This window comes from Manis pentadactyla, chromosome 7 (genome assembly GCF_030020395.1).
Source record: "Manis pentadactyla isolate mManPen7 chromosome 7, mManPen7.hap1, whole genome shotgun sequence".
NCBI classification, from domain to species: Eukaryota; Metazoa; Chordata; class Mammalia; order Pholidota; family Manidae; genus Manis; species Manis pentadactyla.
This window is the reverse complement of record NC_080025.1, coordinates 122381409-122402973: the sequence shown is the minus strand read 5'-3', so window position 1 is coordinate 122402973 and position 21565 is coordinate 122381409. Positions and strand designations below refer to the sequence as shown.

The 21565-nt window shown below is 37.4% G+C and overlaps 1 protein-coding gene across 2 annotated transcripts in view; it reads left to right on the top strand.

The window, feature by feature from the left end:
• The window catches only part of IQUB (IQ motif and ubiquitin domain containing), a 77064-nt gene that overhangs the window by 17441 nt on the left and 38058 nt on the right, over nt 1–21565 (top strand). For both annotated transcript variants that reach the window (XM_036905605.2, XM_057504732.1), the window contains one exon: nt 17911–18121. In XM_036905605.2, the coding sequence (XP_036761500.2) occupies nt 17911–18121 (211 nt within the window). The remainder of the gene's footprint in view (nt 1–17910; nt 18122–21565) is intronic.

The following is a 21565-nucleotide window of genomic DNA, read 5'->3' as shown; positions in this document are numbered from 1 at the left end:
GCATGGAATATCTTTCCATTTCTTTGTATCTTCTTCAGTTTCTTGCATCAGTGACTTACAGTTTTCAGTATATAGGTCTTTCATCTCTTTGGTTAAATTTATGCATAGATATTTTATTCTTTTTGATGTACTTGTCAAAGGGATTATTTTCATAATTTCCTGATAGTTTGTTGTTAATTTAGAGAAATTCAACTGATTTCTGTATATTGATTTTATATCCTGTTACTTTACTGAATTTATTTATTAGTTCTAACCATTTTTTTTGTGAGTCTTAAGATTTTCTTTCTCTCTCTCTCTCTCTATATAAAATCATGTCATCTGTGAATAGTGACGGTTTTATGTCTTACCAATTTGGGTGCCTCATTTCCTTTTTGTTGTCTGATTGCTCTGGGAAGGACTTCTAATACTATGTTTCATAAAAGTAGGGGAAGAGGGCACCCTTGTCTCAATTCTGATCTAAGAGAAAAACTTCAGTTTTCACTATTGAGTATGATGGTAGCTGTGGGCTTGTCATATATGGTCTTTATTATGTTAAAGTGTGTTCCCTCTGTATTCACTTTGTTGAGAGTTTGTATCATAAGTGGATGTTGAATTTTGTCAAATGCTTTTTCTCCATCTATGGAGGTGATCATATGATTTTTATCCTTCTTTTTGTAATGTGGTGTTCATATTGATTGATGTGTAGATAATGAACCATCCTTGCATCCTTGGAATAAATCTGATGTGATCATGTTTTGCAACCTTTTTAATGTATTGTTGATTATGGTTTGGCAATATTTTGCTGAGGATTTTTGCATCTATGTTCATCAGGGAGATTGGTTTGTAGTTTTCTTTTGGGATATCCTTGTCTGGTTTTGGTATCACAATAATGCTAAACTCATAAAATAAGTTTGCGAGTGTTTCCTCCTCTTGAATTTTTTGGAGGACTTTGAGAAGGCTAGGTATTAAATCTTACTTGAATGTTTGGTAGAATTCACCAGTGAAGCCATCTTGTTCTGGAGGGATTTTGTTTGTTGTGAGGTTTTTGATTGCTGATTCAATTTCCACACTAGTAATTGGTCTGTTTAAATTTTCTGCTTGTCCCTAATTTAGTCTTAGAAGATTGTATGATCTAGGAATTTGTCCATTTCTTCTAGGTAATACAATTGGTTGGCATATAATTTTTTATAGAAGTTTCCTACAATCCTTTGTATTTCTGTGGTATCAGTTGTAATTTCTCCTCCTACATTTCTTACTTTATTTAACTGAAACTTCTCTCTTTTTTTTCTTGGTCATTTAACTAGTTTGCCAATATGTTTATTTTTTCAAAGAATCAACTCTTAGTTTCATCAGTATTCTCTATTTTTTTAATTTTCTTTGATCTTTATTTTTCCTTACTTTACTAACTTTGGGCTTCTTTTTTTAAGTATAAAGTTAAGTTGTTTTGAGACTTAAAAAATTTTTTTTTGAGAGGGCATCTCTCATATTTATTGATCAAATGGTTGTTAACAGTTAAGAACAATAAAATTCTGTACAGGGGACTCGATGCAGAATCATTAATCCACCCCAAGCCTAATTCTCATCAGTCTCCGATCTTCTGAAGCACAATGAACAAGTTCTTACATGGTGAACAAATTCTTACATAGTGAATAAGTTCTTACATGGTGAACAGTACAAGGGCAGTCATCACAGAAACTTTTGGTTTTGAGAGACTTTTTTTGTTTCTTGAAGTTAGCTAGTATTGCTATAATGTAGGAAATTATTCATCCTTAATACATTTATAAGAGCCCATTCCACCCTGACTTCATCAATGGTACATATTATTTTTCAAAAATTTTTCTTACAAATATTACATATATTGTTATATTTTCTCCCAACCTATTACTTATATGTTAACTTAGTTTATGATGCCTTTAATTATAGTTCACTTAAAAAATATTTTACTTCATGGTTTTTGCATTTAATTATTGTTGTAGAAAGCTGTATCACCCCACAGTTACAAATACAACTTTTTTTTGTTTTGTTTTGTTTTTTATTTTCCTTAGGACTTTCTTTTTTTTTTTTTTGAGGGCATCTCTCATATTTATTGATCAAATAGTTGTTACCCACAATAAATTTCTGTATAGGGGGGTCAATACTCAATGCACAATCATTAATCCACCCCAAGCCTAATTTTCATCAGTCTCCAATCTTCTGAAGCATAATGAAAAAAATTCTTACATGGAGTACAAATTCTTACATAGTGAATAAGTTACATGGTGAACAGTGCAAGGGCAGTCATCACAGAAGCTTTCGGTTTTGTTATTGCATTATGAACTATACACAGTCAGTTCAAATATGAATATTCATTTGATTTTTAAACTTGATTTATATGTGGATACCACATTTCTCTATTATTATTATTTTTAATAAAATGCTGAAGTGGTAGGTAGATACGAGATAAAGGTAGAAAACAGAGTTTAGTGTTGTAAGAGAGCAAATGTAGATGATCAGGTGTGTGCCTGTAGACTATGTGTTAATCCGCGCTAGACGAGGGCAATAAACATCCATGTATGCAGAAGATTTCTCTCAGAACATGAGGGGGGAGGTTCTAAGCCTCACCTCTGCTGCTCCCCATTTTCTCACCAGATGGCCCCCTGCGACTGTGCCTGTCTTAGGTTGTTCCTCCCTTGAGGAATCTTACCCATCTCTGGCTAACCAGTCATCTTCCGGGGCCATACAGGGAAATGTTAAGTTGGTAAGTGAGAGAGAAGCCTTATCGTTTGAAAAGGTTAGCTTTTTACTTCTTTGCATATTTATGCCCTGTGGCTTCTATGCCCAGCTTTTGTCTTGAGGTGTCTTTACCACTTGGAAGAATTATGATACTCGGTAAATTCGACATGTGGCACGAGTTCTATTTAAAGGTTGTGATTAGGTAGGAAGAAGAAAAGCTATAGAAGTAGCAGGCAGAAGAAAACCTGGTTTTCTTGATTATTTCTTTGACATATCTTCTTGTAGAGTAACTTCAGCATGGATAGGTTTTAAACGACTAATTAAATTGTGCAGACACATTAACATAATAGGAATATAGTTACCTAACCAAAGCATACCTGTAATTACCAGCCATCTCCAGTGAAACCAAGAAAACCAGTTAGGCACCTTAGGCATTTGTGAAAACTTATCTATGATATGGTGGATATTGTCCGACTGAACTTAAACAGTCTGAGAGAATTCAGATAAACTAGAACACCCCATTCCTGGGGACTGTTCATATCCCATATGTTCTTTTAACGATAAATAGTCTGTGGTTGTAAGATTTTGGAGTGCTACAATTTGCACTTCTCCTAATTCTTGGTTGAGTTCCAACAGTATAGATCCAGTCAAATTTGTTGTTTTACTGTATGCACAGGCCAGCTTAGATATCTCCTTCCTCATTCCCATGGCAAGTCCAGGAACTGGTGGGATGAGTGCATCTACACCTGTGACAGTGCGTGGATCTTTGTTGAAGTTTTTTTTTTTTTTTTTTTTTTTTTTTCTGATCATCTTCTGTCATGAGTCTTCCCGAGAGTGCTGATGTTGGAAGTTCTTTTTCATATCGTATCTTAGTTCATTTTCAGGGTAGCCAAATTAGGCTTTGATCCTCTGTATAAACACAAACAGACCCTTTGCCTACACTTTTATATGTCCTTTATATCATTGTGTAGAACTCATTAGAGGTCACCACATAGGAACTGCATTTTTTTTTTTTTTAATCATTAATCTACACTTACATGACGAATACTTTGTTTACTAAGCTCTCCCCTATACCAGGTCCCCCCTATATACTCCTTTACAGTCACTGTCCATCAGCGTAGCAACCTGTTGTAGAATCACTACTTGTCTTCTCTGTGTTGTACAGCCCTCCCCTTTCTCCCACCCCGCTATGGATGCTAATCTTAATACCCCCCTACTTCTCCCCCCCCTTATCCCTCCCTACCCACCCATCCTCCCCAGTCCCTTTCCCTTTGGTACCTGTTAGTCCATTCTTGAGTTCTGTGATTCTGCTGCTGTTTTGTTCCTTCAGTTTTTCCTTTGTTCTTATATTCCACAGATGAGTGAAATCATTTGGTATTTCTCTTTCTCTGCTTGGCTTGTTTCACTGAGCAAAATACCCTCCAGCTCCATCCATGTTGCTGCAAATGGTTGGATTTGCCCTTTTCTTATGGCTGAGTAGTATTCCATTGTGTATATGTACCACATCTTCTTTATCCATTCATCTATCGATGGACATTTAGGTTGCTTCCAATTCTTGGCTATTGTAAATAGTGCTGCGATAAACATAGGGGTACATTGGTCTTTCTCATACTTGACTGCTGCATTCTTAGGGTAAATTCCTAGGAGTGCAATTCCTGGGTCAAATGGTATGTCTGTTTTGAGCATTTTGATGTACCTCCATACTGCTTTCCACAATGGTTGAACAAGTTTACATTCCCACCAGCAGTGTAGGAGGGTTCCCCTTTCTCCACAGCCTCGCCAACATTTGTTGTTGTGTGTCTTTTGGATGGCAGCCATCCTTACTGGTGTGAGGTGATACCTCATTGTAGTTTTAATTTGCATTTCTCTGATAATTAGCGATGTGGAGCATCTTTTCATGTGTCTGTTGGCCATCTGTATTTCTTTTTTGGAGAACCGTCTGTTCAGTTCCTTTGCCCATTTTTTTTTTTTTTTTTTTTTTTTAGATAATTATTTTTTATTGAAGGGTAGTTGACACACAGTATTACATTACATTAGTTTCAGGTGTACAACACAGTGATTCAACATTTATATACATGATAATTCTAAGTACCAGCTATCACCATACCAAGTTGTTACAATATTTTGACTATATTCCTTATGCTATACATTACATCCCGGTTGCTTATTTATTTTACAATTGGAAGTGTGTACTTTTTCTTGGTTGTTGTTAGGGCATCTCTCATTTTTATTGATCAAATGGTTGTTAACAACAATAAAATTCTGTATAGGGGAGTCAATGCTCAATGCACAATCATTAATCCACCCCAAGCCTAATTTTCGTCAGTCTCCAATCTTCTGAAGCATAACGAACAAGTTCTTACATGGAGAACAAATTCTTACATAGTGAATAAGTTACATGGTGAACAGCACAAGGGCAGTCATCACAGAAACTTTTGGTTTTGCTCATGCATTATGAACTATAAACAGTCAGTTCAAATATGAATACACATTTGATTTTTATACTTGATATATATGTGGATACCACATTTCTCTCTTTATTATTTTTAATAAGATGCTGAGGTGGTAGGTAGATACAACATAAAGGTAGAAAACATAGTTTAGTGTTGTAAGAGAGCAAATGTAGATGATCAGGTGTGTGCCTGTAGACTATGTGTTAATCCAAGCTAGACAAGGGCAATAAAACATCCACATATGCAGAAGATTTCTCTCAGAACAGGGGGGGTGAGGTTCTAAGCCTCACCTCTGTTGATCCCCAATTTCTCACCTGATGACCCCCCAGCGACTGTGCCTGTCTTAGGTTGTTCCTCCCTTGAGGAATCTTACCCGTCTCTGGCTAACCAGTCATCTTCCGGGGCCACACAGGGAAATGTTAAGTTGGTAAGTGAGAGAGAAGCCTTATTGTTTGAAATGGTTAGCTTTTTATTTCTTTGCATATTTATGCCCTGTGGCTTCTATGCCCAGCATTTGTCTTGAGGTATCTTTACCACTTGGAGGAGTTATGATACTCGGTAAATTTGATATGAGGCACGAATTCTATTTAAGAATTCGTTGTAATTAGGAAGGAAGAAGAAAAGCTATAGAAGTAGCAGGCGGGAGAAAACATGGGAAGATTGATTATTTCTTTGACATATCTTCTTGTAGAGTAACTTCAGCATGTATATATTTTAAGCTACTACTTAAATTGCGCACACACATTAACATAATAGGAGTATAGTTACATAACCAAAGCATACCTGTAATTACCAGCCATCTCCAGTGAAACCAAGAAAACCAGTTAGGCACCCTAGGCATTTGTGAAAACTTATCAATGATATGATGGTTATTATCTAACTGAATTTGAATAGTTTGAGAAAAATCAGATAAATTAAAACAACCCATTCCTGGGCACTGTTCACATCCCATATGTTCTTTTAACAGTAAATAGTCTGTAGTTGTAAGATTTTGGAGCGCTACAATTTGCACTTCTCCTAATTCTTGGTTGAGTTCCAACAGTATAGATCCAGTCAAATTTGTTGTTTTACTGTATGCACAGGCCAGCTTAGATATCTCCTTCATTCCCATGGCAAGTCCAGGAGCTGGTGGGATGAGTGCATCTACAGCTGTAGCAGTGTGTGGATCTTTGTTGGGGTTTTTTGATGATCATCTTCTGGCATGAGTCTTCCCGAGAGTGCTGATGTTGGAAGTTCTCTTTCATATCGTTTCTTAGTTCATTTTCGGGGTAGCCCAATTAGGCTTTGATCCTCTGTATAAACACAAACAGACCCTTTGCCTACACTTTTATATGTCCTTTATATTATTGTGTAGAACTCATTAGAGGTCACCACATAGGAACTGCATTTTTTTTTTTTTAATCATTAATCTACACTTACATGACGAATACTTACGAATACTTTGTTTACTAGGCTCTCCCCTATACCAGGTCCCCCCTATATACTCCTTTACAGTCACTGTCCATCAGCGTAGCAACCTGTTGTAGAATCACTACTTGTCTTCTCTGTGTTGTACAGCCCTCCCCTTTCTCCCACCCCGCTATGGATGCTAATCTTAATACCCCCCTACTTCTCCCCCCCTTATCCCTCCCTACCCACCCATCCTCCCCAGTCCCTTTCCCTTTGGTACCTGTTAGTCCATTCTTGAGTTCTGTGATTCTGCTGCTGTTTTGTTCCTTCAGTTTTTCCTTTGTTCTTATATTCCACAGATGAGTGAAATCATTTGGTATTTCTCTTTCTCTGCTTGGCTTGTTTCACTGAGCAAAATACCCTCCAGCTCCATCCATGTTGCTGCAAATGGTTGGATTTGCCCTTTTCTTATGGCTGAGTAGTATTCCATTGTGTATATGTACCACATCTTCTTTATCCATTCATCTATCGATGGACATTTAGGTTGCTTCCAATTCTTGGCTATTGTAAATAGTGCTGCGATAAACATAGGGGTGCACTGATCTTTCTCATACTTGATTGCTGCATTCTTAGGGTAAATTCCTAGGAGTGCAATTCCTGGGTCAAATGGTAAGTCTGTTTTGAGCATTTTGATGTACCTCCATACTGCTTTCCACAATGGTTGAACAAGTTTACATTCCCACCAGCAGTGTAGGAGGGTTCCCCTTTCTCCACAGCCTCGCCAACATTTGTTGTTCTCTGTCTTTTGGATGGCAGCCATCCTTACTGGTGTGAGGTGATACCTCATTGTAGTTTTAATTTGCATTTCTCTGATAATTAGCGATGTGGAGCATCTTTTCATGTGTCTGTTGGCCATCTGTATTTCTTTTTTGGAGAACCGTCTGTTCAGTTCCTTTGCCCATTTTTTAATTGGGTTATTTGTTTTTTGTTTGTTGAGGCTTGTGAGCTCTTTATATATTCTGGACGTCAAGCCTTTATCGGATGTGTCATTTTCAAAGATATTCTCCCATACTGTAGGGTTCCTTTTAGTTCTATTGATGGTGTCTTTTGCTGTACAGAAGCTTTTCAGCTTAATATAGTCCCACTTGTTCATTTTTGCTGTTGTTTTCCTTGCCCGGGGAGATATGTTCAAGAAGAGGTCACTCATGTTTATGTCTAAGAGGTTTGTGCCTATGTTTTCTTCCAAGAGTTTAATGGTTTCATGACTTACATTCAGGTCTTTGATCCATTTTGAGTTTACTTTTGTATATGGGGTTAGACGATGGTCCAGTTTCATTCTCCTACATGTAGCTGTCCAGTTTTGCCTGCACCATCTGTTGAAGAGACTGTCATTTCGCCATTGTATGTCCATGGCTCCTTTATCAAATATTAATTGACCATATATGTCTGAGTTAATGTCTGGGTTGTCTAGTCTGTTCCATTGGTCTGTGGCTCTGTTCTTGTGCCAGTACCAAATTGTCTTGATTACTATGGCTTTATAATAGAGCTTGAAGTTGGGGAGTGAGATCCCCCCTACTTTATTCTTCTTTCTCAGGATTGCTTTGGCTATTCGGGGTCTTTGGTGTTTCCATATGAATTTTTGAATTATTTGTTCCAGTTCATTGAAGAATGTTGCTGGTAGTTTCATAGGGATTGCATCAAATCTGTATATTGCTTTGGGCAGGATGGCCATTTTGACGATATTAATTCTTCCTAGCCATGAGCATGGGATGCGTTTCCATCTGTTAGTGTCCCCTTTAATTTCTTTTAAGAGTGACTTGTAGTTTTCAGAATATAAGTCTTTCACTTCTTTGGTTAGGTTTATTCCTAGGTATTTTATTTTTTTTGATGCAATTGTGAATGGAGTTGTTGTCCTGATTTCTCTTTCTGTTGGTTCATTGTTGGTATATAGGAAAGCCACAGATTTCTGTGTGTTGATTTTGTATCCTGCAACTTTGCTGTATTCCCGTATCAGTTCTAGTAGTTCCGGGGTGGAGTCTTTAGGGTTTTTTATGTACAGTATCATGTCATCTGCAAATAGTGACAGTTTGACTTCTTCTTTGCCAATCTGGATTCCTTGTATTTTTTTGTTTTGTCTGATTGCCGTGGCTAGGACCTCTAGTACAATGTTAAATAACAGTGGGGAGAGTGGGCATCCCTGTCTAGTTCCCGATCTCAGCAGAAATGCTTTCAGCTTCTCGCTATTCAATATAATGTTGGCTGTGGGTTTTTCATAGATGGCCTTTATTATGTTGAGGTACTTGCCCTCTATTCCCATTTTGCTGAGAGTTTTTATCATGAATGGATGTTGAACTTTGTCAAATGCTTTTTCAGCATCTATGGAGATGATCATGTGGTTTTTGTCTTTCTTTTTGTTGATGTGGTGGATGATATTGATGGACTTTTGAATGTTGTGCCATCCTTGCATCCCTGGGATGAATCCCACTTGGTCATGGTGTACGATGGTTTTGATGTATTTTTGAATTCGGTTTGCTAAAATTTTGTTGAGTAGTTTTGCGTCTACGTTCATCAGGGATATTGGTCTGTAGTTTTCTTTTTTGGTGGTGTCTTTGCCTGGTTTTGGTATTAGGGTGATGTTAGCTTCATAGAATGAGTTTGGGAGTATCCCCTCCTCTTCTATTTCTTGGAAAACTTTAAGGAGAATGGGTATTATGTCTTCCCTGTATGTCTGATAAAATTCCGAGGTAAATCCATCTGGCCCGGGGGTTTTGTTCTTTGGCAGTTTTTTGATTACCGCTTCAATTTCGTTGCTGGTAATTGGTCTGTTTAGATTTTCTGTTTCTTTTTGGGTCAGTCTTGGAAGGTTGTATTTTTCTAGGAAGTTGTCCATTTCTCCTAGGTTTCCCAGCTTGTTAGCATATAGGTTTTCATAGTAGTCTCTAATAATTCTTTGTATTTCTGCGGGATCTGTTGTGATTTTTCCTTTCTCATTTCTGATACTGTTGATTTATGTTGACTCTCTTTTCCTCTTAATAAGTCTGGCTAGAGGCTTATCTATTTTGTTTATTTTCTCGAAGAACCAGCTCTTGGTTTCATTGATTTTTGCTATTGTTTTGTTCTTCTCAATTTTATTTATTTCTTCTCTGATCTTTATTATGTCCCTCCTTCTGCTGACCTTAGGCCTCATTTGTTCTTCTTTTTCCAATTTTGATAGTTGTGACATTAGACCGTTCATTTGGGATTGCTCTTCCTTTTTTTAAATATGCTTGGAGTGCTATATACTTTCCTCTTAAGACTGCTTTTGCTGTGTCCCACAGAAGTTGGGGCTTAGTGTTGTTGTTGTCATTTGTTTCCATATATTGCTGGATCTCCATTTTGATTTGGTCATTGATCCATTGATTATTTAGGAGCGTGTTGTTTAACCTCCATGTGTTTGTGAGCCTTTTTGCTTTCTTTGAACAGTTTATTTCTAGTTTAATGCCTTTGTGGTCTGAAAAGTTGGTTGGTAGGATTTCAATCTTTTGGAATTTACTGAGGCTCTTTTTGTGTCCTAGTATGTGGTCTATTCTGGAGAATGTTCCATGTGCACTTGAGAAGAACGTGTATCCTGTTGCTTTTGGATGTAGAGTTCTGTAGATGTCTATTAGGTCCATCTGTTCTAGTGTGTTGTTCAGTGCCTCTGTGTCCTTACTTATTTTCTGTCTGGTGGATCTGTCCTTTGGAGTGAGTGGTGTGTTGAAGTCTCCTAGAATGAATGCATTGCATTCTATTTCCTCCTTTAGTTCTGTTAATATTTGTTTCAGGTATGTTGGTGCTCCTGTATTGGGTGCATATATATTTATAATGGTTATATCCTCTTGATGGACTGAGCCCTTTATCATTATGTAATGTCCTTCTTTGTCTTTTGTTACTTTCTTTATTTTGAAGTCTGTTTTGTCTGATACCAGAATTGCAACACCTGCTTTCTTCTCTCTGTTGTTTGCTTGAAATATCTTTTTCCATCCCTTGACTTTAAGTCTGTGCGCGTCTTTGGGTTTGAGGTGAGTCTCTTGTAAGCAGCATATGGATGGATCTTGCTTTTTTATCCATTCTATTACTCTGTGTCTTTTGATTGGTGCATTCAGTCCATTTACATTTAGGGTGATTATTGAAAGGTATGAATTTATTGCCATTGCAGGCTTTAAGTTTGTGGTTACCAAAGGTTTAGGGTTAGCTTCTTTACTGTCTTACTATCTAACTTAACTCGCTTGTTGAGCTATTATAAACACAGTCTGATGATTCTTTATTTCTCTCCCTTCTTATTCCTCCTCCTCCCTTCTTCATATGTTGGGTGTTTTGTTGTGTGCTCTTTTTAGGAGTGCTCCCATCTAGAGCAGTCCCTGTAGGATGCCCTGTAGAGGTGGTTTGTGGGAGGCAAATTCCCTCAACTTTTGCTTGTCTGGGAATTCTTTAATCCCTCCTTCATATTTAAATGATATTCGTGCTGGATACAGTAGTCTTGGTTCGAGGCCCTTCTGTTTCATTGCATTAAGTATATCATGCCATTCTCTTCTGGCCTGTAGGGTTTCTGTTGAGAAGTCTGATGATAGCCTGATGGGTTTTCCTTTGTAGGTAACCTTTTTTTTCTCTCTGGCTGCTTGTAATACTTTGTCCTTGTCTTTGATCTTTGCCATTTTAATTATTATGTGTCTTGGTGTTGCCCTCCTTGGATCCCTTGTCATGGGAGTTCTGTGTACCTCTGTGGTCTGAGAGGCCATTTCTTCCCCTAGTTTGGGGAAATTTTCAGCAATTATTTCTTCAAAGACATTTTCTATCCCCTTTTCTCTCTCTACTTCTTCTGGAATGCCTATGATTCTTATATTATTTCTTTTATATTGATCACTCAGCTCTCTTAAAATTCTTTCATTCCTGGAGATCCTTTTATCTCTCTCTGCATCAGCTTCTCTGCGTTCCTGTTCTCTGTTTTCTAGTCCATTAATGGTCTCTTGCATCTCGTCCATTCTGTTTTGAAGTCCTTCCAGAGCTTGTTTTATTTCTGAATTCTCCTTCCTTAGTTCTTGCATATTTCTCTGCAAGTCCATTAGCATGGTTATGACTTTTGTTTTGAATTCTTTTTCAGGAAGACTGGCTAAATCTATCTCCCCAGATTCCTTCTCAGGGGAAGATGTAGCAGATGCTGAAGCTGTCTGGGTTAGTCTTGTCTGGATCATATTTTTTTGCCTTTTCATGTTGACAGGTGCTATTGACTGTCAGCTGGGAGGGCCAAAATTTTCACTTGCTACTGGCCTTTCTTTACTGGGACAACTGCGACCCCTAGTGGCTTGTGTTGGGTAATTGATTGTAGAGTGGGTCTTTGTGTCTTGCCTGGCCGGAAGGGAGAAATTTCCCTTTCTGTGGGCGGAATTTGTCTCAGGCTGCTTCTCTGCTTTCGCAGCGCCCGGTGGGGTAATGGATGGGGGGGCTGCTTGACTGTTTGCCTCCGTGAGGGGTCTCAGAGCTGTTTCCCAGGGGGTTAGTGCACCCGGTTTTCCCTGTAATTTCCAGCTGCTGTACTGTGACCTGGGTTGTTTCCGTCAAGCTGTTAAGTCCCTGTCCCTTTAAGACTTTCAAAAAGCCCCCGCTTTTCTTTGTCACAGGGGCATCAGCTTCAGCACCCGCTCAGAGGTCTTACTCCCTGTTCCCCCAGTATCCAGGGCCCCCTGGGCATGTACTGTGTCTGCGCTCTGGCCCGGATGGCTGGGGCTGGGTGTTCGGCAGTCCTGGGCTCCGTCTCCCTCCCGCTCTGCCTACTCTTCTCCCGCCGGGAGCTGGGGGGAGGGGCGCTCGGGTCCCGCAGGGCCGGGGCTTTTATCTTACTCCTTTCACCAGTCGCTGGGTTCTCGCTGGTGTAGCTGCAGTCTGGCCACTGTCCTGCGTCTTCTGGTCTCTCTTTTAGGGCTAGTTGTGTTTGTTGTATTTTCAAAAGTATATATGTTTTTGGGAAGAGATTCCCACTGTCCTACTCACGCCGCCATGTTGGCTCCGCCTCCACAAATACAACTTTTTAAAAATGGTTTGTATTCATGTAGTACTTTGGATTTCTTAATGATATGAAAAAGAGTTATGATTTTATTTTTTTCCAAAGATAACATCAGTTGCTCAATATAATTGATATCCATGTTCTCTCTACATTAATTTAATGTATATTACATTTTCATATATACATGCATCTGTTTCTGATTTCTCCATTCTCTTATTAATATATATGTATATGTCTCCTCTGTCAGTAATATATTATTTTAATTACTACTGATTTATAATATATTTTGAGATGGGGCAGATGGGTTCTGCCTCACTATTCTTCCCCTTCAAGACAATTTGACTATTAATGCTCATTTTCCATATGAATTTTAGAGTCAGTTTGCAATTTTTTTGAAAAATTGGAGATTCTGATCAGAAGTACATCAGTTGGTTGGGGAAAAATTGACACCTTTACTTTATTAATTAAGTATTGGGATTTCAGTTAAACACAATATATGATGCACATGAATTTTTTTCTCTGATCCCTCCTAGCATCATTTTGCTGTGAGTAAAAAAGACTGGAAAGCAATTATTTAATTTGTGGTACAACAGGAAACTCAGAGCTAGTCTGTTGTTTTAGGTTGCTCTAGCCCAATAAACCTAAGACCTTGGAAGACAAACCTATGTAGTCCAGCAGAGCCAAGTGTGTTGATACTGCATTGAAGCACTTTGCATACCAGGAGAGCCATGGGGCTAACTTTGTAACTAGTTTCTTCAGTGGCTGTTACTCTAGCCTGAAGAATTTTTACTTTTTCTGTCCAAACTAATCTTCACCAAACAAAGGAAAAGATGGAGTTATAGACTTTTGAGGAAGAGTGAAGTTTCAGTGAAATTTAAATGAGATTCTTGATTGTCTCTGTGCAAAACAAGTTTGTGTGAAAATGGGTCAATATCAGGTCTGAACTGAGATGGATCAGAATCCTGTTCCTTTGGTCACAAAGTTAAGAGAGATGTGGAATATTGTTTCTTTTCTGAAGTTTAGCACATGATTGTAAATCAAGGCTATTTTTTCTGTCAAAGTAACGTAGATCCTCTAGGCAACAATGGGATGTTTCATTCTTAGTGATCTAATTTAAAACAAACTTGTATGATTTTAGAACAAAATTTCTCAGTAAGTAGGAAAATAGGAGTCACTCAAAAAGGGGAATGTTATATGACATTTTATAGCTGCAGAATGTCCTTGGGAAAAATATTGTTTCCTGTTAACTTTGAAGCTAATTTTATTAGTGACTAAATTTATTATTCCAGCCTGATAGATTTTTATGTTCTCAGACCAAACTAATTTTTACTTTCTTGCTATACTTTCTTACTTGGATGGTGGCTCTGTGATGACATCAGGAACCTAACGTACTTTTACCTTACTACTCCATTAATCTTATCATGAGCTTGGTAACATGTGATGATAAAATGGTTAATCAACCTTTAGCATAATGTCTGCATTCTATGCAGGAGGAAGGGAGAAGTCCAGGGAGTATATCCTGTGAATGCCACCTCCAAGAGTTTTTCCCGAAAGCCCCATCCAGTGCCTTTCACTTATATTTCATTGTCCAGAACTGCGTCACATGACTATCCCTGCTGCAAGTGTGTGATAAATACATTTTTAAAGTTTCATATTGTTGCTCCTCAATAAGATTAAGTATTTTTTAAGTAAGGAAATAGGGAGAATGGATATTAGGTGGGGAAATGGAAGTCTCTTCAACACTTTCCAAAATCAAATAAAAATGATACTAAAGGAATTTTTAAAAGTATAAACATAACAGTAACAAAGAATACATAAGAAGAGAGAAGAAGAAATGTCAGTAGATAATTTTTAAGTTGTGAAGCAGATGGAGAAGTGTTAACTTGACCTACTTGAGTAGAAGTGAAAATCTTTCCTACCAAGGGGAATACCATCAAGCACCAAATCTGTCTGCTCCGTAGGTCCTTCAGAAGTGAATAGGAGGTTCAGGGGGAGGTGCAAGTGGCATGTGAGCTGTAATAGAGGGACTGGTTAAAGGACAGTCTAAGGAGTAAATTTCCATTTAGGAAGTTCTTTTATCTTCACTGATTCCTTTCTACTTTTATCATATTTATTTTATTTTTTAGCTTCTTGAATTCAATGCTTAGAATTTATTTGAAACCTTTCTTATTTTAGGCAAGATAATGCAGGACTACTGATATTTTTGTATTCGTTCCTACCATCATTTTGTTTTTTATTTTACTCATATCTTGTTTACTTATTCTCTTGAGAACCTTTCCTTTGGATTGTTGGTTTGACTAAACTTTTCTTTTTCATGTTTTTCTTTCATAGTTCAGAAGGTACTTTATTTCTGTATTTCTAGTTGTTACTTATAACATTTTTCAATGTACCTAAATTTTGCACTCCAAATGCATACTTAACCAGGCACTATACCTTTTCCATTAATAAGTCAGTGACCTTAGTAGACTTTTTTCTTCATTTCCTTCTCGTCCCTCATTCCTCTTATTAATAGTCAATATATTATTTATCATATAATTTACTGTATAACTGGGTTCTTTTTATATATTTAAATTGATACACTGTATATGATTTAAAAAATAATGTATTTGACTTAATACATTATTTTTTTTGTTCACTTCTTTATTTTTTCCCCTTTAATTTATTGTTTTTGTTGGAATGCATCCTCCATTAATTCTTTCACAGATTATTCATGGGAAGTAAACCATCTAAAACCTATTGAATTAACCTCCCCCACAGGTTTTAGTTTGAGTGTAGAAGGTTAGATTCAAACTTTTTTTTCAAAACTATTTTCCTTTATAGTTTTGAAGTTGTATTTTATTAAAAGTCTGATGTCACTGGGATTTGTTTCCTCTTTCTGGAAGCTTTTAGGATTTTTACTTTTTCTGTAGTAATCTTATTGTGATATGCTTGAGACTTGGTAATATAACTCTCTGAGAGCTCATGCTTTAGTTTGGGGAAACGTTCTGTTATATTTTGAGTAATTTCTCTAATTAACTTTCTTTATTCTCTCTGGAATTATATTAGCCATGTTTTGGAATGTCTACATTTATCTTCCATGTCTTATTTTCCCTTCATTATTTCTAATTTTTATGACCTTGTATCCTGCATTCTCTCTTGCCTAAGTTTCTTGCTTACTAATTCCTTCTTAGGTTGTGCACATTCTGCACTCAGTTTTCAACAGTCTATTAGTTCTCAGCCAATAAACATTCTTCCCATTGTAGTAAAGCTTTAGCTGGGCACATGGCTTTATCACTGAAGGCCACATTGCATAACCTGTTTTGTATATTGCTGAGGCCAAGTAACTAAGGCCTGGAAAAGGAAATGTGAGAGGAATTGATGTATGCCACTTCTGGGTATTGTGCTTAAAGCGACTCAGTTGCAATACTTTTGTTTTTCCCCCTTTGTCTTGGATGGAAGGTGACGAGAATCGGACCAGCCACCTAGGACACACACGTAGGAAGGCATTTGTTGAATATGGCAGAGCTTCCTACCAGCCCTAAACTGCTTGCCAATCCTTGGATTATGATGCGAGAAGGGAAAAGCTTCTGCGTTGTTTAAATAACTGTGTTTTAGTGTCTTTAGTGAGTTTAAGAAATTTGATAGCACTAAAGCTAAGTACCTTCTACTGATTTTTTATAATTTCAAAAATAAAAATTTTGTCACAGATTTTTGTTGATTCTTATACAATTGATTCAATAGGCTTTCCTTTCTCTGAAAATGTTAACTGTCTCATCTGGTCTTGTTTTTTGTGTTGTTTTGTTTTACTCTGGCGGAATGGTTTTAAGACTTCAGCAGGCATCAGAAACACCTGGAGAACTTGTAAATAAATGTGTAGAATCTGTGTCTCACCCAGAATTTCTGATTTGAGAGCTCTGATGTGGGTCCATTTCTACCAGTTTTCCAGATACTGCTGATGCTGCTGGTCTGGTTATCATTCTTTGAGAACTGCTGCTCTAGTAGTTTTGTTTCACGCAAATGTAAATTCTTCCTTGTTGAATGAAGAACCTTTTATTTTGCTAGCCTTCTCAAATACTTGGTTATTCTTGGGTGTGTACTCATAGCATTTGAGATTCCTGATGTGTGATGTGCTACAACATATTTGTTTACTACACCCTTACTCCAGTGGTTTTGGTTGGTAGGCAAGGCATGAATCTGGGAGAGAGCTAGTTTGCTGGAGAGGGGGCTTCTGTTCATCCGAGGTGTGACCAGCCTTCTGGGACACTAATGCCTCTTGTCTAGAAGCAAACATTTCTGTTGTTCATTACCAAAATTGTTTTAAAGGAGTCTGTCTCTTTTTCATTTTTCAAGCAGTATCCTTGTTAGATGCCCTAAGACCCCTTCTACTCAGAGGATCCACCAGTTTTGGCCTTGAAATAGTCTTACAGACACTTCTGCATTTTCTAGCTTGCCTCTCTAGTACAGTAAGCTACAGATTCCTTCAATTTATTCCACCTGTTTCCTTTCTTGGGCCTCTTCAAAGTTTCTGTTCCTTTGGGAGACTCGTTCAGTATGATCCAATGTCTTCATTGATTTTTCCTTATATAATTTTATATACTTACCAGGGATTAGGATGAGAGAAAAGAATGCATCAGCATAGTCTGTCTTCAGTCTTGATTTAGCCTCTCTACATTTTACTTTTGTTTATGAGTTTAGTAAATAAAGATATAAACTCTTTCAGCTACATTGCAAGCTTTTTGAGTACCTTATTATGCTGTACCCTCAGACATATTTATATTTTTCACAATTTAATAAGTACTTATTGGCTAAAGTCCCTTTTTATATAGTCTGCCTTTTGTGATTTTCACATATAACCTAACTGTTGTGTGTATAGGAAATATAATATTGTTTTAAATGTGAGCTTAAGCTAATGACAGTTAAGATATGAAGTAGAGATAATATTCATAACAAAAGAGTATTTATTGAAGACTTGTGATGTACTAGGCTTGACCTAAGTGCTTTTTATGCATACTGTTATTATCATAGATGAGGGTACTACCACACAGAGATGGTAAATAATTTACCCCAAATCAAATAACTAGTGACTAGCAGAGGGAAGATTTAAAGTAAGTTTTACGCCAGTGCCTATATTCTTAAGCATTTACAGACTGCCTCCTGTGAATGTATATTTGCTAGATTTCAAAGTCAAATAAGTCATGTATTTGCCAAGACTTTTGTGTTATAATGTATGTGAGAGTATCTGGCAGAGAGCTAAAACTAGACTCTCAGTATTTTTTGTAGTTATTGATTTGGAGTAAAAATAATGATTGTTGCCTTTCATTACTCTGTGATAAAGTTGTCGGTATAGACACTTTTTATTTCCTCTTAATTCAACTATAGGTAATAGTGATACAGACTTACTACAGACAATGGCATGCTAAAATTGTAGTAGAGAATTTAAGAAGACAGAAAATGTTAAGGTTGAAGTGGGAAGAACAGGAAGAACAAAGGAAGATAAGAGAAAAAGAAGAATGGATGAAACTGGATTATTACCGAAGGCATAATCCTCAAACAAAAGAAGATTTTGAACTTCTTTATAATGCACTAGAACGTAAGTTTGAAATAGGCTTTGCATAAAACATTAATTTTATAATTTTTCATTAGTAGAAAAAACAGGTTTACTAAAGACAAAGGAAGACATTATTTTGGGAAGATGGGAATCTGACCTAGAGAATTCAAAAGGATGAATAATGTCTTACATTTTAAACAAATTAAGGCTGAAATGAAACTGGTTATGCATTTACATTAATAATGGGTAAATAAAATGTGTATACTGCTCTGTAAATTATGCAGTTTTAGTACCTTACCTCATTTGATCCTTATCCCTATGAGATAAAAAGAGAAAATATTATCCAGTCTGGTTCTCTGATGATCTTGGAAATTTGTGAACTCAGAGTTGAACTGTCTCAACTCCCTCAATCCAGCTGTCTTTCCTCTGATTCTTCTCTTTAGAGGAGGGGCCTGGCAATACTGCTTGTTCTCCTCCGTTAATGTTGACATACAAATGTATATACTATGCCATACCTCTTTTATGTCTCATTTCTTCCCTGGGATATGTATTAGTCATTGACACAATTAAAAGCTTCAGTTACTTGAAAAAGCCAAGCAATCCCTCCTCAGGGCAGTAGATACACTGTTCTTGAAGTAAATTTCCATTGCCTGCCTTCCAAATCTCAGCTTTAATGTCACTTTCTGAGAGGCTTTTGTGACTGGCAGTACATCTTGAATATCCTATTATTGTCTCATGGTTCTTGCTGCACCTCAAGTCTTCATTTATTTCACCAAAATTTATAATAGTACATCTTTTGTTAACATTCATTTTCACCTCTAGATTGTAAGCTCCATGAGAAAATAACTCACTTATTTTTTTGATGATCTCTTTTTCTATGCTTAGCATATATGCATGACGATTATGGGTAGACTGAATACATGAATGAATGAAGGGGAAATCAGGATGTAGTAATGCAGGTCTCTTCTAGCTTCTGCTTTCCCAGGAAGTAGCTAAAGCAAAAGAATTTTAAAATTTAAAGACAGTCTCACTTTTTTCTTAGCTGAACAGTGTCTTTTTATTCAAAGAAATAAGAGTCTTTAACTCCTCTCTGATTATTCATAACTTTAAGCAATTTTTTTTGCTATAACTTTGTTTCTTTATATTCTATTTGTGCATGTTATTTGTTCTGCTACTCAAGTCACCCTTTCTTCTCTAATTAAATACAGTTTTAGATGTCAGATATTGGGTCTATTTAAATAAGTATGTGATAATAAGCTATTTACTGAAGATGATGCAAATAAAAGTTAGGTCTAAAAAGCCATCCTAATAAATGTATCTCTTTGGTAGCATGCAAAGTCCAGTGGCTTTAGGAATGTGGCAGTGTTTGAGGCACAGGTAGACCTGCTCCCCAGGCTTGTGTGTCTGCTTCCCCATTTTCCTAACCATTGACCTCTGCAAATGCTTTGTTTTACTTTAAATTTCACTTTTACTTCCATTTCGTCTCAGATGAAAACAGAGTTTATATGTAAGTTTTAGTGATTAAACAGTACTGTTAGAAAGGTGTTTGCGAAAGGTCTTATTAACAAGTATAAAACTGAAGTTCTGTGATAGCAGAACTCTATTTGAGTAATATTCAAAGCATGTACAGGCATACTTTGTTTCATTGTGCTTTGCTTTATCGCACTTCACAAATACTGGGTTTTTTACAAATTGGAGGTTTGTTGCAACCCTTCATTGAGCGAGTCTGTTTTTTACTAGCATTTGTTTACTTTGTGTCTCTGTGTCATTTTGGTAATTCTAGCAATAGTTCAAACTTTTCTATTATTACTTTATTTATTTTGGTGATCTGTGATCAGTGATCTTTGATGTAATTATTGTAATTGTTTTGGGGTGTGTCTTGCCAATGGGTTTCAGCCCCAGGCAACTTTGCTATGGGTTCAATGTGACCAAAGAAATTGACAGCAAAACGTTCTTTGGGGTGAAAGGGTTTATACCCGGCTTGTTCTCCCGGTGGTAGGTTGAGCACTAGCGTCTCTGCCTCCGCCCAGAGCTCTGGGCCCAGCTCTCTATATAGCGCAATAATAGCTTATTGCCTAAAGGTGTGGAAGCGGTAGCCTAGCAACAGGCCAGTTACATCATCAGGTGGTTTAAGTTCAGTGAGGATCCCGGCCATAGGAACCCCAGCTTCTCCACAGGGTGCCATAAACCTCACCCATATAAGAGTGAACTTAACACATGTGTGTGTTCTGAGGCTGTTTCCTTGTCACTCTCCCTCTCCTTGGGCCTCCCTATTCCCTGAGAAACAACAGTATTGAAATTAGACCTATTAACTAATAGCTTGACCTATTAACTAATAATTGAAATTAGCTATTAACTAATAGCTTTGCAGTGCCCTGTAAGTGCTGAAATGAAAAGAAGAGTTCCACATTTATCACTTTAAATCGAAAGCTAGAAATGATTAGACTTAGTGAGGAAGTCATGTTGAAAGCCGAGATAGGCTCGAAGCTAGGCCTCTTGTGCCAAACAGCCAAGTTGTGAATGCAAAAGAAAAATTCTTGAAGGAAATTAAAAGTACTTCTCATGATGATAAAAAAGCTCAACAACCTTATTGCTAATATAGAGAAAGTTTTAGAGGTCTGGATAGATCAAACTAGGCACAACATTCCCTTAAGCCAAAGCTTAATCCAGAGCAAGACCCTAACTCTCTTTAATTCTGTGAAGGCTGAGAGAGGCAGGGAAACTGCAGAAGAAAAGTTTGAAGCAAGAGTTTGGTTCATGAGGTTTAAGGGAAGAAGCTGTTTCCCTAATACAAAAAAGTACAAGGTGAAGCAGCAAGTGCAAGCTGCAGCAAGAGATCCAGATCTAGCCAAGATCGTTAATGAAGGTGTCTACACCGAACAACAGATTTTCCATTTTCTATTAGAAGAAGATGCCATCTAGGACTTTCATAGATATAAAGAGGAGTCAAGCGTGGCTTAAACGAGATTGAAAGGACAGGCTGACTCTCTTGTTAGGGGCTAATGCAGCAGGTGACTTGAAGTTGAAGCCGGTGCTTTTTTACCATTCTGCAAATCCTAGCGCCCTTATGGATATGCTAAATCTGCTCTGCCTATGCTCCCTAAATGGAACTACAAAGCCTAGATGACAGCACATCTGTTTATAACATGGGTTACTGAATATTGTAAACCCACTGTTGAGACGTACTGCTCAGAAAGATTCCTTTCAAAATATCGCTACTCATTAACAATGCACCTGGTCGCTCAGCTCTAATGGAGATGTTCCGTGAGATGAATGTTGTTTTCATGCCTGCTGTGGATAAAATGAGAGTTCCTGTGGCCAGGATTCTCACCTGGCCCTGGTTGACTAGCTCACTGCACACCTGTGGGCAATACATGGCTGTGGACTCCATATAAAGAGCTCCACCCAGTACTCTGGGTGCGACACAGTGGCAGGGCTGCAAGGCTGCAGGAGAGCAGAGCAGAGGCTGGAGTGGTGGCAGCGCTG